Genomic DNA, 15,843 nt, shown 5'->3' on the forward strand with positions numbered 1-15,843 from the left:
TTAGACTGAATTTCTATGATGTAATGTTTGTTCAGCATCAGTACTATTTTCCAAGTTTGAAGTCTGGAAGTGTTTTAGAAACCAGTAAAGGGTGATCAAAAGTTAATTTTCAAAGAGAAAAATAAGATAAAAGCAAGCTAACCGGAAATATACAGGTATAAAGAATTTGGTTCCTTAGAGATAGGAACCAAATTCTTTATACCTGTATATTTCTGGTTAGCTTGCTTTTATCTTTTTTTTCTCTTTGAAAATTAACTTTTGATCACCCTTTACTGGTTTCTAAAACACTTCGACTTCAAACTTGGAAAGGCAGATAGAAAAGGTTGATTTAAAACCCTATGGCTCAGTTAAGAGGCAAGCATTAGCATACATGGTTGAATGCTAACTTTTGTGTTATAAAACCCATTATTCTATGGCTTATATTAGCAAAAACATTTATTTTGCAATAGAGCACCTGCAATAATGACTAGGGTGTCAAAAAGTTATTTTAAATTCTTTTGAATACATTCTGTTCTGGTGGTTCATGTGAACATTATTTCTGATAAAGGAAGAACTTCCTCAACACTTCACTGAAAGCTGTCCATTAAAAAAAATTGCAGTGTGGCTCAGTTCACAACTTTCTTGACTGAAAAATCACAATGTTACTTTGGTACCAGGCTTGACATGAACAATCCTAAACATGCCAAACTTTCAAGAACCAACCCTGAGATATTAAAAAAAAATCTGGTAAACAGGTTACCAACAAGCAATTACATTTTTTTTAATCCAACATTTGAGTTTGAAATCTATATATGACACTTCTACAACATTAGTGTTAAGCACAAAATAAACGTACAAACTTGAGCATGTTCCAGTCAAAGACATAGTCATAGGAGAAGCCTTGGCGGTGGAAGAGGTTGCGAAATAATTGCCTCAAGTAGGAATAGTCTGGTTTGTCATCAAAACGTAGGGAACGGCAGAAGTTCAAGTATGTGGCAAATTCAGCTATGGGGAAGAAAAAGATCAAATTACTTGTACATTCAAACCCAATCTACACTCAAGCAGATTTAAGAATTACTCTATTGTAGATGCAGGCTTAAAAGCTCATGATAATCAAATGGACAAAACAAGTCAAATGTAGTTAAAAACACATACTTCTTTAGCAGCATCACCTCATGCCTAAGCCTAAATTAAAATTTTAATGCAATTTTCTTCCTGTTTAATTTTGATTGTTTATAAGAACATCATTGTTAGAGCCACTGAGGTCTACAGCACAGAAAACGGTGCTTTGTTGTTCAAAAACAAGCATCTAACTATTCGAATCCCATTTTCTATCACTTGGACCAGAGTTTTGCATACTTCTGCACAAATACACATTTAAAGATTACTTAAATATTTGAATGGTTTCTGCCACCACCACCCTTATAAGCAGTAAATTCCAGTTTCCCAACACTTTCTGGGTGAAAACCTTTTTCCTCACATCCCCTCAAAACATCCCTAATCTTCAATCTGTGCTCCTGGTCCTTGATCCCTCCTCCAAGCTTTTAGTCATCTACCTAATATGTCCTTTTGTGGCACAGTACCATGTTTTATCTTATAATGTTCCTGTAAAGCACACTGGGATATTTCATTACTTTTGACAAAATTATGCCAAGAGATTGGAACTCTTAAAAGTGTTCACAGGGCAATGGGTAAATGGGACATGGACAGAGTTAGGATGTTGACAGCCGAAATCTTAAAAGCTCATGATAATCAAATGGACAATCAACATTAAGTTACTTCAAGTGAAGATACTGGCTTCCAGTGCTGCTCAACCATCACTCCTTGCTTCCAGCCACTCAAACAATCCTGAATCTAATTAGAACAATTTCTTTTGATCCCATGGGTTCTTATCTTCACTAGCAGTCTCCCATTCATGAATATATTAGAGGGGAAAATTCCTAATATATTATAGGGAAATGTGGATGCTCAAGTAGAGGTAAATGGTTTTTTGGTTTTAGGTATTGAAGGTCTGAACTGCTATTTTTAAAGGAAGCTATTTGTAAGTGAGAGAACGCGTCTTCCCATGAAATCGTGTAGCTTAAGCTAAATTAATTGGGATAGTTAATGCTTATTGAGACTTGATTTTTAAGGACCAAAAAAGGTGAGGCCTGGGTCACAAGAAGGGAGTGTTCAGAAGACTAACAGAGGTACAGCTTTGAATCTCTGGAGGCTTCCAGAAACTAAGAAGTCTTAAGCTGTTTTAGGAAAAGTGGTGGAGGAGTGGTAATGTCATGGGACTAGTAATTCAGAATGCCAGGTTAACCTTTTGGGACATGGGCTTGAATTCCACCAAGGTAGATGGCAAAATTTGAATTCAATAAAAATATGGAGGAAAATGTTTGCTTATGTATGTAGCTATTATCAATTGTCATAAAGACTCATCTAGTTCACTCTTGCCCTGAAAGGAAGGAAATTGGCCACCCTTACCTTTGTGGCCAGACGTTGCTCCAGATCCAAAACAAAGTCTGAAATGTCCTCTGAACAATTGGGGATGCAAAATAAATGCTGACACAGCCAGCATCATATCACATGATGAACAAATTATTAAAACAAAAGCATTGCAAATCGACAGGACTGGGGAAAACAAAACTCATGGCTTAAGGTTTAATGACAAAAGGTCAATGAGCTTGCTTATCTGCATGTCTTGAGAAAGCCAGAGAGGACCATGTCCAGTAAATATGCAGAAAGTTACCAAAAGGAATGTTTACCACCCTATTAGTCGAGTAAGAAATTTTAAAGTGAAGATCAGACCAACATTTTACTGGTGATTGGTGTCTGTAAAGGATATTGCTGAGAAAAAAAGGTTAATTTTTATTTTTGCTACCGATAAGCTTTCCAAATTGTCTAACATCTAAATAGCCTAAAGTCATTCAGCATGCCGACTAGGTTTTCTAAAGTGAACTAATCCTGTTTGCTTGTGTTTGACCATTTCCCTCTCTCAAATCTATGTACTTGTCCAAATGTTTTTTTCAATATGGTAACTGTACCTACGTTTACCACTTCCTCGGGCAGCTTGCTCCATATATGCACCAATTTGAAAAGTTTGCTCTGTGATTCTTTTTCTTCCCCCATCTCACTTTAAACCGATGCCCTCTAGCTTTGGACTGCTCTACCTGGAAAAGACCTTAGCTATTTACCTTATCCAAGCACCTCATGATTTTATAAACCTCCACAAGGTCATCTTTCAGCCTCCTATGCTCCAGGTAAAAATGTCCCAGACCATCCACCTTCTCCTTAACTTAAATTTCAATTCTTGATAAAATCCTTGGAAATATTTTTTGCACAGTTTCCATTATTTTTTGAACATCCTTCCTGTAGCAGGGCAACCACAATAATCAGTAGTACTCCAAAGGTGACCTTACCAATGCTTGAACTTGATTTATTATTGTCATGTGTACCCAGGTATAGTGAAAAGGGTTACATGTATTACGGGCAGATCATACCATACAAGTGCATCAAGTTTACAAGACAGACTTTAGCACACAATGTTACAGCTGCCAAGAAGGTGCAGAGAGAGATCAACATAACATTAATGAGGTCCATTCAGAAGTCTAATAATAACGGGTAAGAAACTGTTCTTGAACCTGATTGTTATGTGTATACAAGTATTTATGTCTTCTGCCCAATGGAAGAAGGTGAAAGCATATAATCATGGTGGGAAGGGACTTTGATTATGTTAGTTGCTTTTCTGATGCAGAGGGAGATATAGGCAAAGTCAATGGATGGAAGGCTGGTTTGTGTGATAGACTGGGCCGCATCCATAACTTGGAAAGAGCAGTTGCCACATGTGACGCATTCAGATAGGATGCTTTCACAGTGCATCTACAAATGTTTCTAAAAAGTCGTTATGGACATGCTGAATTTCCATAGTCTCCTGAGGAAGCAGAGACATTGCTGTGCTTTCTTGTTCATAGTGTCAAATGGTTGGACCAGATTGCTGGTGATTGTCACTCCCAGAAACTTCGCGCTCTTGACTATCCTAGGGAGGCAAGAGGAGAGGGGAAGTGGCATTTTTGTGAAGGGGTAGCATTACATCTGTACTGAGGGAGGATATTCCCAGAAATACATTCAGGGATGTTACTTGGGTGGACCTGAGAATACGAAAGGGATGATCATCTTATTGGGATTGTATTTATAGACCCCCTAATAGTCAGAGGGAAATGGAGAAACAAATTTGTATGGGGATCACAGTTTGTGGGCGGCACGGTGGCACAGTGGTTAGCACTGCTGCCTCACAGCGCCTGAGACCCGGGTTCAATTCCCGACTCAGGCGACTGACTGTGTGGAGTTTGCACGTTCTCCCCGTGTCTGCGTGGGTTTCCTTAGGTGCTCTGGTTTCCTCCGACAGTCCAAAGATGTGCGGGTCAGGTGAATTGGCCATGCTAAACTGCCCGTAGTGTTAGGTAAGGGGTAAATGCAGGGGTATGGGTGGGTTGCGCTTCGGCGGGTCGGTGTGAACTTGTTGGGCCGAAGGGCCTGTTTCCACACTGTAAGTAATCTAATCTAATCTTATCCACAAGAATATAGGGTGGTTATGGTAGGGGATTTTAACTTTCCAAACATATGACTGGGACTGCCATAGTATTAAAGGTTTAGATGGAGAGGAATTTATTAAGCATGTACAAGAAAATTTCTGGTTCAGTATGTAGATGTACCTACTAGAGAAGGTGCAAAACTTGACCTACTCTTGGGAAATAAGGCAGGGCAGGTAACTGAGGTGTCAGTAGGGGAGCACTTTGGGGCCAGTGTCCATAATTTTATTAGATTTAAAAAAGTGATGGAAATGGATAGACCAGATTTAAAAGTTGAAGTTCTAAATTGGAGAAAGGCCAATTTTGACAGTATTAGGCAAGAACTTTCAAAAGCTGACTGGGGGCAAATGTTCGCAGGTAAAAGGACGGTTGGAAAATGGGAAGCCTTCAGAAATGAGATAACAAGAATCCAGAGAAAGTATATTCCTGTCAGGGTGAAAGGAAAGGTTGGTAGGTATAGGGAATGCTAGATGACTAAAGAAATTGAGTGTTTGGTTAAGAAAAAGAAGGAAGCATATGTCAGGTATAGACAGGATAGATCGAGTGAATCCTTAGAAGAGTATAAAGAAAGTAGGAGTATACTTAAGAGGGAAATCAGGAGGGCAAAATGGGGACATGACATAGCTTTGGCAAATAGAATTAAGGAGAATCCAAAGAGTTTTTACATATACATTAAGGACAAAAGGGTATCTAGTGAGAGAATAGGGCCCCTCAAAGATCAGCAAGGCAGCCTTTGTGTGGAGCCGCACAAAATGGGGGAGATACTAAATGAGTACTTGCATCAGTATTTACTGTGGAAAAGGATATGGAAGATATAGAATGTGGGGAAATAGATGGTGACATCTTGCGAAATGTCCAGATTACAGAGGAGGAAGTGCTGAATGTCTTGAAACGCATAAAAGTGGATAAATCCTCAGGACCTGATCAGGTGCACCCTAGAACTCAGTGTGAAGCTAGGGAAGTGATTGCTGGGCCTTTAACTGAAATATTTATATCATCGATAGTCATAGGCGAGATGTCGGAAGACTGGAGGTTGGCTATTATGGTGCCACTGTTTAAGAAACTGGTAAGGACAAGCCAGGGAACTACAGACCAGTGAGCCTGATGTCAGTGGTAGGCAAGTTGTTGGAGGAAATCCGGAGGGACAGGATGTACATGTATTTGGAAAGGCAAGGACTGATTAGGGATAGTCAACATGGCTTTGTGCGTGGAAAATCATGTCTCACAAATTTGAGTTTTTTGAAGAAGTAACAAAGAGGATTGATGAGGACAGAGCGGTAGATGTGATCTATATGGACTTCAGTAAGGTGCTCGACAAGGTTTCCCATGGGAGACTGGTCAGCAAGGTTTGATCTCACAGAATTCAGGGAGAACTAGCCATTTGGATACAGACCCGGCACAAAGGTAGAAGAGAGAGTGGTGGTGGAGGGTTGTTTTTCAGACTGGAGGCCTGTGACCAGTGGTGTACCACAAGGATCGGTGCTGGGTCCACTACTTTTTGTCACTTATATAAATGATTTGGATGAGAGCATAAGAGGTACAGCTAGTAAGTTTGCAGATGACACCAAAATCGGAAGTATAACGGACAGCGAAGGTTACCTCAGATTACAACGGGATCTTGATCAGATGGGCCAATGGGCTGAGAAGTGGCAGACGGAGTTTAATTCAGACAAAGGAGAGGTGCTGCATTTTGGGAAAGCAAATTTTAGCAGTACTCAAGACTTTTAATGGTAAGGTCCTAGGGAGTATTGCTGAACAAAGATCTTGGAGTGCAGGTTCAGATCTCCTTGAAAGTGAAGTCGCAGGTAGATAGGATAGTGAAGGTGTTTGGTATGCTTTTCTTTATTGGTCAGAACCTTGACTACAGGAGTTGGGAGGTCATGTTGCGGCTGTACAGGACATTTGTTAGGCCACTGTTGGAATATTTCATGCAATTCTGGTCACCTTCCTATTGGAAAGATGTTGTCAAACTTGAAAAGGTTCAGAAACGATTTACAAGGATGTTGCCAGGTTTGGTGGATTTGAGCTATCGGGAGAAGCTGGGGCTACTTTCCCTGGAGCCGAGGAGGCTGAGGGGTGACCTTAAAGAGTGTTATAAAATGATGAGGTGCATGGATAGGATTAACAGGCAAAGTCTTTTCCCTGGGATGAGAGAAGCCAGAACTACAGGGCATAGGTTTAGGGTGAGAGAGGGGAAGGATATAAAATGGACCTGAGTGGCAACTTTTTCACGCAGAGGATACTATGTGTATGGCAAGAGGTGCCAGAGGAAGTGGTGGAGGCTAGTACAATTGCAACATTTAAAAGGCATTGGGATGGGTATATGATTAGGAAGGGTTTAGAGGGATATGGCCAGGTGCAGTCAGGTGGGACTAGATTAGGTTGGGATATCTGGTCGGATGGACGGGTTGGATTGAAGGGTCTGTTTCCATGTTGTCCATCTCTATGACTGACTATCTCCACCTCAGCACCATTGTTGCAGACGGGTGTGTCCTTCACTCCACTTCCTGAAGTCAATGACCAGCTCATTGATTTTGCTGTAAGGGAAAGATTGTTGTCTTTACCACATGCTGCTAAGCAGTCAGTCTCTTTCCTGTACTCCACCTCATTATTGTTTGAGACCCGGCTTCCAATAGTGATATCATCAGCAAACTTGCAAATGAAGTTGATGCAGAATTTGGCCAAAGTCATGTGTGCATAATGAGTTCAGTAGACTTGCTGTGGTGTTGAGGATTATCACAGAAAAGGTGTTGTCACTTATTCTTACTGACCGTGGTCTGTTGGTTATGAAATGTTGAGTTTGAAATATGGGCAGCACAGTGGTTAGCATTGCTGCCTCACAGCGTCAGAGACCCGGGTTCAATTCCACCTCAGGCGACTGACTGTGTGGAGTTTGCACATTATCCCTGTGTCTGCGTGGGTTTCCTCGGGTGCTCTGGTTTCTTCCCACAGTTAGCCGAATTAGCCATGCTAAATTGCCCAACTAGTGTTAGGTGAAGGGGTAAATGCAGGGGAATGGATCTGGGTGGGTTGCGCTTCGGCAGTCAGTGCGGACTTGCTGGGCCGAAGGGCCTGTTTCCACACTAAGTAATCTAATCAAATCAAGAATCCAGTTACAGAGAGGGGAGCAGAGCCCTCAATTCCAGAATTGAGATGATTTTGTTTGGAATTATGGTTTTAAGGTGGAGGTGTAGTCAATAGGTAGGAGCCTGATGTAGATATCATTGCTGTCCAGAAGTTGCAGGGAGGAGTGTAGGGCCAGGGAGTTGGCGTCTGCTGTGGGCTTGTTGCATTAGTAGGCAAATTGCAAGGGATCAAGGCAATCTGGGAGGCTAGAGTTGATGTGAGCCATAACCAACCTCTGAAAGCACTTGATAATTATCAATGTCAGAGCTACTGGGTAATAGTTATTGAGAGTAAAAAATGAGGTCTGCAGATGCTGGAGATCACAGCTGCAAATGTGTTGCTGGTCAAAGCACAGCAGGCCAGGCAGCATCTCAGGAATAGAGAATTCGACGTTTCGAGCATAAGCCCTTCATCAGGAATAAGAGAGAGAGAGCCAAGCAGGCTAAGATAAAAGGTAGGGAGGAGGGACTAGGGGGAGGGGCGATGGAGGTGGGATAGGTGGAAGGAGGTCAAGGTGAGGGTGATAGGCCGGAGTGGGGTGGGGGCGGAGAGGTCAGGAAGAGGATTGCAGGTTAGGAGGGCGGTGCTGAGTTAGAAGAAACCGACTGAGACAAGGTGGGGGGAGGGGAGATGAGGAAACTGGAGAAATCTGAATTCATACCTTGTGGTTGGAGGGTTCCCAGGCGGAAGATGAGGCGCTCCTCCTCCAGCCGTCGTGTAGTTGTGTTCTGCCGGTGGAGGAGTCCAAGGACCTGCATGTCCTCGGTGGAGTGGGAGGGAGAGTTAAAGTGTTGAGCCACGGGGTGATTGGGTTGGTTGGTTCGGGCGGCCCGGAGGTGTTCTCTGAAGCGTTCAGCAAGTAAGCGGCCCGTCTCCCCAATACAGAGGAGGCCACATCGGGTGCAGCGGATGCAATAGATGATGTGTTACCTTTTATCTTAGCCTGCTTGGCTCTCTCTCTCTTATTCCTGATGAAGGGCTTATGCTCAAAACGTCAAATTCTCTATTCCTGAGATGCTGCCTGGCCTGCTGTGCTTTGACCAGCAACACATTTGCAGCAATAGTTATTGAGACATGATTCATGATACTCCTTTGGCACTGGGATGATGGTGATCTTCTTGAAGCAGGCAGGGACCTCAGATTGTACTAAGGAGAGGCTGAAGATGCCTTTGAATACTCCTACCACTCATTCACACAAGATCTGAGTTCAAGGTTGGGGATTCATTCCAGTCGCTTCCCGTGGGTTTACCCTTTTAGAAGGTCGACCTAATGTACGTGGTAGTGACTGAGGGTACAGGTGCGGCCAAGGACATGGGACAGTGATATTGTTTCACTGTCTTTCTGTTCGAAGCGAGTGTAGAATGCACTGAGCTCACTGGGTTGGTACGTACTTGATGTCCACAATTTTGTTCGACTGTGCTTTGCAGTCCGTTATGTAAGCCTTGCCACAAAACGACAGGTGTCCATATGGTCAGTCCGTGTCTCGCTTAGTTTGGTATTTCGCCTTGGCTCTGTGAAGGCTGTATCTCAAATTCTTATATGGGTCAGGGTTGCCTGACTTGAACTACTCAGACCTGGACTTCGACACTCATGGTTCACCCATGGTTTCCAGTTGGGGAACGTTCAGACTAACTTCTTTGGCAAGCAGTCATTTACAAACTTGTTAATGTCTTGTACTGCTGTAACATGACCTCCCAAATCTTGCACTCAATGCTCAGAAGGCAAGCATGCCAAAAGCCTTCTTCACTACCTTAACCACCTGTGACACTACTTTCAAGGAACTATGTAGCTACACTCCTCGGTCTCTGTTCAAAAACACTCCCCAGGGCCCCACCATTAACTGTGTAAGATTTGCCCTAGTTCATCTTACGAAAATGCAATACCAATATGCATTAAATTCCACCTGCTACTCCTTACCCCAGTTGATCGAGATCCTATTATAAGATATCTTCTTCACTGTCCACTATACCAACTTTGCTGTCATCCATAAACTTACTAATCATGTTTCCTCTATTATCATCCAAATTGTTTATGTAAATGACAAACAGTGTACCCAGCACTGATCCTTGCAGCACAACCCGGGTCACATGCTTCCAGTTTGAACAACAAGCCTCTATTACACCTCTCGTCAGCCAATTTTGTATCCAATTGGCTAGCTCTCCCTGGATCCCATGCATTCTAACATTACTAACCAATCTACCATGTAACACTTGTCGAAGGCCTTGTTAAATTCCATGTAGACAATATCTACCACTTTGCCTTCACCTATGTTCTTGGTCAACCCTTCAAAAAACTTAATCAAGTTTCTGGAGACAATTTCTCAAGCATAAAGGCACTTTTACTGTTTCTAATCTGTTCTTGCCTTTCCAAAGGCACACAGACCTGTCTCCCTGAATCCCCACCAATAACATACCCAGCACTGATGTTAGGCTCACCGGTCTATAGTTTCCTGGCTTTTCCTTACAGCCTTTCTTAATTATTATTAATTATTATTATTATAATTATTATTAGCCACTGTCCAGTCTTCTGCCATCTCACCTGTGACTGTCATTGAGACAAATATCTCTGCTAGGGGCCATGCAATTTCTTCCCTAGCTTCCCACAATATCCTGGGATACACAATCGGGTATGTGTTTTAAGACCTCCAGCACCAACATTTCTGTAATGAAGACTATTTTCAAGACATCACAATTTACTTTCCCTATTGAGTTCCCTAATGTACATGTCTTTCTCCACACAAATACTTAGGATCTCACCCATTTCCTGTGGTTCTATACATAGATGGCCTTGTTGATCATTAAGGGGCCCTATTTTCTCACTAGTTACACTTTTGCCCTTAATATACTTGTAGAATTTCTTTGGATTCTCCTTTATCCTACCTACCAAAGCTATCACATGCCCCCTTTTCGGTCTCCTGATTTCCTTCTTAAATGTATTCCCATACCTCCTATACTCCAAGGGATTCACTTGGTCCCAGCTACCTATACCTGACACATGCCTCTTCCTTTTTCTTGAATAGAGCCTCAATACCTCTCGTCAACCACTGTTCCCAAACATTTGCCAGCCTCGCCTTTCACATTAACAGGAACATACTGGCCTTAAATGCTTGTTATCTCACTTCTGAAAGCCTCTCTCTTGCCAGGCACTCCTTTGCCTGTGAACAGCCTCCCCCAATCAACTTTTGGAAATTCCTCTCTAATACCATCAAAATTGGCCTTGCCACAAACCAGAACTTTAACTTGTAGACCAAACTTATCTTTTTCAGTAACCCTTTGAAAACTGACAGAATTATGTTCACTGGTCCCAAAATGCTCACCCACTAACATCTCAGTCACTTGCCTTGTCTTATTTTCCTGAACACTCAACATATTCTTCCCCATCTAAGTTCTTGACAGAGCAGTCCCAGTCTATGTTTGCAAAGTTAAAATACCCTATCATTTGGAACCTATTATTCTTGCAGCTATCTGCAATCTCCAACATATTTGCTCAATTTCCCTCTATTAGGGGTTTACGTTACAACCCCATCAGTGATCACCCCTTATTTTTCAGTTCCACATACAGCCCAATTTGTGATCCCTCAGGAATACCTCAGTCATTGATGCTTTCCCTAATCAAAAATGCCACTTGCCCTCCTCTCTGGCCTTCCTTTCTATTCTTCCTATATCATGTGTACCCCAGAACACTGACCTGCCATTCATAGTGTGTCATAGATCTGTCCTTCCCTTAGATATGTTTCTGTAATAGCTATAATAACCCAGTCCCATATTCCCATCCATGCCTTGAGTTCATCTGCCTGAACTGCGAGTCCTCTTGCATTGAAATAAACGCAGTTTAATTTATCGGTCTTCCTTTGTTCCATGTCATGCTGTTGCTTGTTGTAACTATTTAACTTGCTCTCTAACTTTTGCAATATTTTCTCTGTCTCACTGCAATTTAGGACCCCACTCCCCTGCCAGACTAGTTTAAACTCGGAGTAGCTATAGCAAATCTCCCCATCAAAATTTGGGCCCCCTCTAATTCAAGTGCAATCCACTCCTCCTGAAAGACATCCCAACGATCCAAATATCTGAATCCCTACTCCATGCACGAGTTCCTCAGCCATACATTATCCTTCTACTCTTATTCTCACTAGCAGGTAGCACTGGGAATAATCCAGAGATAACTACTCGAGGTCCGGCTTTTTAACCTCCACCTAATGCTCTATATTCACTCAGCAGGACCTCATCCCTTTTTCTACCTTTGACATTGATAAGAATGTGTACAATTACCACTGGATGCTCACACATCTCTTCGAAAATTCGTTGCAACCGCTCCAAAACATCCCTGACCCTGGCATAAAAGATGTTACACACCATCTGGATTCTCACTTGCAGAAATGCCTATGTTCCTGACTAGAGAGTCATCTATCACAGTTGATAGCTCGTTTTTCTCTTTTTGTGCCATAAACCTATGATTCTTTGCTAAAAGGATGATGACAACCTCATGTGATTATGGTCAGTAATTAATTATTGCAGCAGTAAACGAATTTGCAAAAATAAACTGATAGTGTATTAAGCCAGAATTAACTCTGGAATGTGATTTGTCCACAGTGTTACAATAGCTGAGACCATAACATATAAACACTGCTTCCTCCCCATCTGCCTCCAACAGCTTTGGGTGCTGGGGAGGAATTTGTTTAACTGAAAATTCCTCTTCAGCTCAACAGTTGGGCTGTTACAGTCAGCAAATTGCATCCATGCTATGCCTCAATTTTTTAACATTTTGAAAGCACTTGGGAGGTGTAATATACTTTGAGACTCTACAGGAGTCTGATTACAAATCAGTTCTGAACTGTCATATCAGACTCGAAACAAGAACTGTTTTTGAGCTTCTCTTGCACTTGTTGATTTTAGTTTAGATCTCCCACAACTTCAGCGCTTTGTATTTGAGTACTAGTAAGAATTAATTTCACAGAGAAAATAGGACTAGATGATTAAGGGTTTCTTTTAGAGTCAACCAACACAACCAGTTTGTATGTTTCAATCATAAAATGATATAGACTTATTCCTAACAATTTAGTAAAGCACAAATTAGAAATAGATTGGCTATGAAGTCATACATGACATGTGGTCACTCGACTAGTTGACTCTAATGATCAAAAGCACAGATCTCCACATATACGTACACAAACCATTGTCTAACATAAATTTTATACATACATGAGTAACCTTTGCAGAGCACTTCAATTGGCGTTGACATTTTCTTTTCGCTAATGCGTTCATACTTCTGCCTTTTTGTTGCTGCCTTTAGGCCTTGCCAAGGCAATGATCCTAAGTTAAAGTACATGAGAACATAGCCCAAAGATTCCAAATCATCACGACGACTTTGTTCTGCAAAAGGGACAAGGGCATTAGTCTTGAACATGACAATCAAGTTAGAAGACACCACTTCTTTATTTAGTGCTGGAAATTTACTGCAAAACCCAGGCTCCAAATAAACTGTACAGAACTTTATAGTTACTAGTATGAAGAGCCTTACTACAAGACACACACTGTCAATTACAGATTTCCTTGCTAAACCACAAATATGAAAACTAAGTGAACATATGACTTTTTAGATACCAAGAAAAGATAGACATGCATTTAGATAATGCCTCATTAGGTCTCTTAGACAGCTCTCAATACTTCACATACGAATTGCTCTGAAATGTAATGAGTGATGCCTACATTGAAGTCACAGCCAAATCCTAACAATAGGGAGATAAATCACAATTCAACTGAGTTCTGGTTTTGTTGGCTGAAGAAAAATTGCACACTTGTGAAATTAGAGGTCCTTTTAATAATTTGACAAGATGATTATAATATATAAAGAGTAGTAATTAGCATACATTGGAGTGTTTTTAACCTACAAAGTAAATGAGAAGAATACATCTGCCTACCTATTCCCAAATGGGTATTGATCGAAGCATATCGAGCTGTTCCTGTAAGGTTCTTATTCTCACGGTATGGTATATGTTGGTGCGTTCGTGCATCCCGGTATTTTTTTGCTAGCCCAAAGTCAATAATATAGACCAGGTTGCCTTTCTTTCCCAACCCCATTAAGAAATTATCAGGTTTCACATCGCGATGGATAAAATTCTTCGAATGAATGTATTCAATTCTGCTGATCTAAATAAAAGTAAAAACAGCTTTTATATACAAAAAGGCAGAAAGCTCAAGTGATGCATTTTATTGTATACAACTGACCATCAATCCTTGCAATCAACCTTCCAAAAATGATGTGGCCCAGCTTTCAAGTTTCGTAAGCAACCTTGAGTAATATAGGTTTAGTGATATTTATAAGCACCTGATGCCCAATCCTCGAAGGCTAACTTGGGGACAAAACAAGATCTAACTTCCATGTCTTTCGCTTTTAAAAGTTTTCGGTTGAAATGTGGATGTCTTAATAAAGAAATGATCGAGTCTTTAAGCCTGCTTTGCCATTTAATAATCTCACTGCCATTCTGTTTGTGGTCTCAACATCACTCTCCTGCTTTATTCAATTCAAACTATAATTCAAACATCACAATTCAAACTATAATTATTTCTGAAGAGTCACATTAGACTCAATGTCAACTCTGTTTCTCTCTCCGCAGATGATGTCAGATCTGCTGAGTTTCTCCAGCATTCTCTGCACTTGTTGGTATAGTTATTTGATCTGGAATTGTTTTAATCCAAAATTATTGGATTGAATGAGCATTTCTGAAGCTATGTTTATCAATATCATGTCAATCTTACCACATTCAATTTGGTTTCTTTCTACAAGAGTCATTTCTGTATTTTTAAGGGTTTTATGTTGCAGGTATTAAGGTATTCCTACCTCTAGGCGAGAAGGTCTTTGTTCAAATCCCACCTACCCTAGAGGTTTGCCCTAACAAGTTGATTAAAATGGGTTTGGGATTCCTATACATGCTAACACTTATGCAGCAATCTTTACCCAAGAAAGCTTGCATTGAAGCAAAACACCCTTCCATAACTATGTCTGCACGAACAATCAAGATCCAAACGGGGTTCACGGGAGGGATCCTTCCATCCCTACTCTTTCTCCAATTGAGAAGCACCTAGTTTCCACTTCATACTTTTAAACAATTGGAACAAGGAACATAAATAGAACAATCAAATACTAACCCATCTTTTATCAATTGAAGCCCTAAAGCTTTGCATTAATTGACTTTCTCTTTCAGACACTTCTTCAATTCAATATATATTAACAGTTGCTGGGATACATTGTATTGGTTTTTGTAATTAGTGAAAATTGGGAAGGGGAAAAATATCCAGGTTTTATTCTTTAACTGCTCATTGTACAAACATAACAATTAAAAAAAAGCAATACACAAAGTATTTCCTACCATCTGATCAGCGAGGAGCAGGACTGTCTTAAGGCTGAATTTACGAGAGCAGAAATTAAAGAGATCCTCGAGACTTGGTCCAAGCAGCTCCATTACCATCACATTGTAATCGCCCTCTGCACCACACCACTTGATAGTGGGAATGCCAACTACACAAGAAACAGACTTAAAGGTAGGAGGATACAAAGGAAGCAGGAAAACTACTATGAACTTGTATTTCTCCTAACTATGCAGTTTAGGACCAGTGATGTTAAAAGCAGAGTTCCAAGGTTACATCTTATCTGATTTTCAAAGAGATTGTTTTCAAACTACAGGTCACAACTTGTGGATGCCACTGAAACATCCAAGGGCAAACTTAAAACTTTTCTCCAAAGCCAAATATTGTGAACAGTTAAAAATTAGCAACCTTTACTCTAGTTATTACACAGCAACATTTAAGACAGTATCGAAGTGCATTCTCCCATTCTATTTCATGTCATTTTACCTCTCTGACAACCAAATTTTGGATTGTCGTTGAAAAAAAGGTTCAAGACAACCCTTTCTCAAATGTTATAATTTAAAGATCACAAGCTTGCTGGTTAAAAAGCAGACATAATCCATGATGCCTCACAACAATTTAATTTCAATTTTAATTAATTAGCACAATTGTGATGCAAGCCAACCATCCATCCATTAAAAGACTCTTGTGGTACACCTCTGGGCCAGAAGGGTCAGGTTTTCCCCACCTTAGAAGCGCTTCATAAAATGTCTGAACATTGGTTTTTAAAAAAGGTTCACCCATGAACTTTTCCTTGAAGA

At 40.9% G+C, this 15,843-nt stretch overlaps 1 protein-coding gene across 3 annotated transcripts in view; it reads right to left on the reverse strand.

Annotated features, from left to right (window-relative positions):
- LOC132828045 (casein kinase I) overlaps positions 1 to 15,843 on the reverse strand; it is a 71,409-nt gene that overhangs the window by 22,462 nt on the left and 33,104 nt on the right. For all 3 annotated transcript variants that reach the window (XM_060844970.1, XM_060844971.1, XM_060844972.1), the window contains exons 3-6: positions 15,046 to 15,194; positions 13,597 to 13,825; positions 12,878 to 13,048; positions 836 to 984 (exon numbers count right to left, since the gene is read on the reverse strand). In XM_060844970.1, coding sequence (XP_060700953.1) covers positions 836 to 984; positions 12,878 to 13,048; positions 13,597 to 13,825; positions 15,046 to 15,194 — 698 coding nt within the window. The remainder of the gene's footprint in view (positions 1 to 835; positions 985 to 12,877; positions 13,049 to 13,596; positions 13,826 to 15,045; positions 15,195 to 15,843) is intronic.

This window comes from Hemiscyllium ocellatum, chromosome 25, assembly GCF_020745735.1.
Source record: "Hemiscyllium ocellatum isolate sHemOce1 chromosome 25, sHemOce1.pat.X.cur, whole genome shotgun sequence".
In the NCBI taxonomy this organism is placed as follows: domain Eukaryota; kingdom Metazoa; phylum Chordata; class Chondrichthyes; order Orectolobiformes; family Hemiscylliidae; genus Hemiscyllium; species Hemiscyllium ocellatum.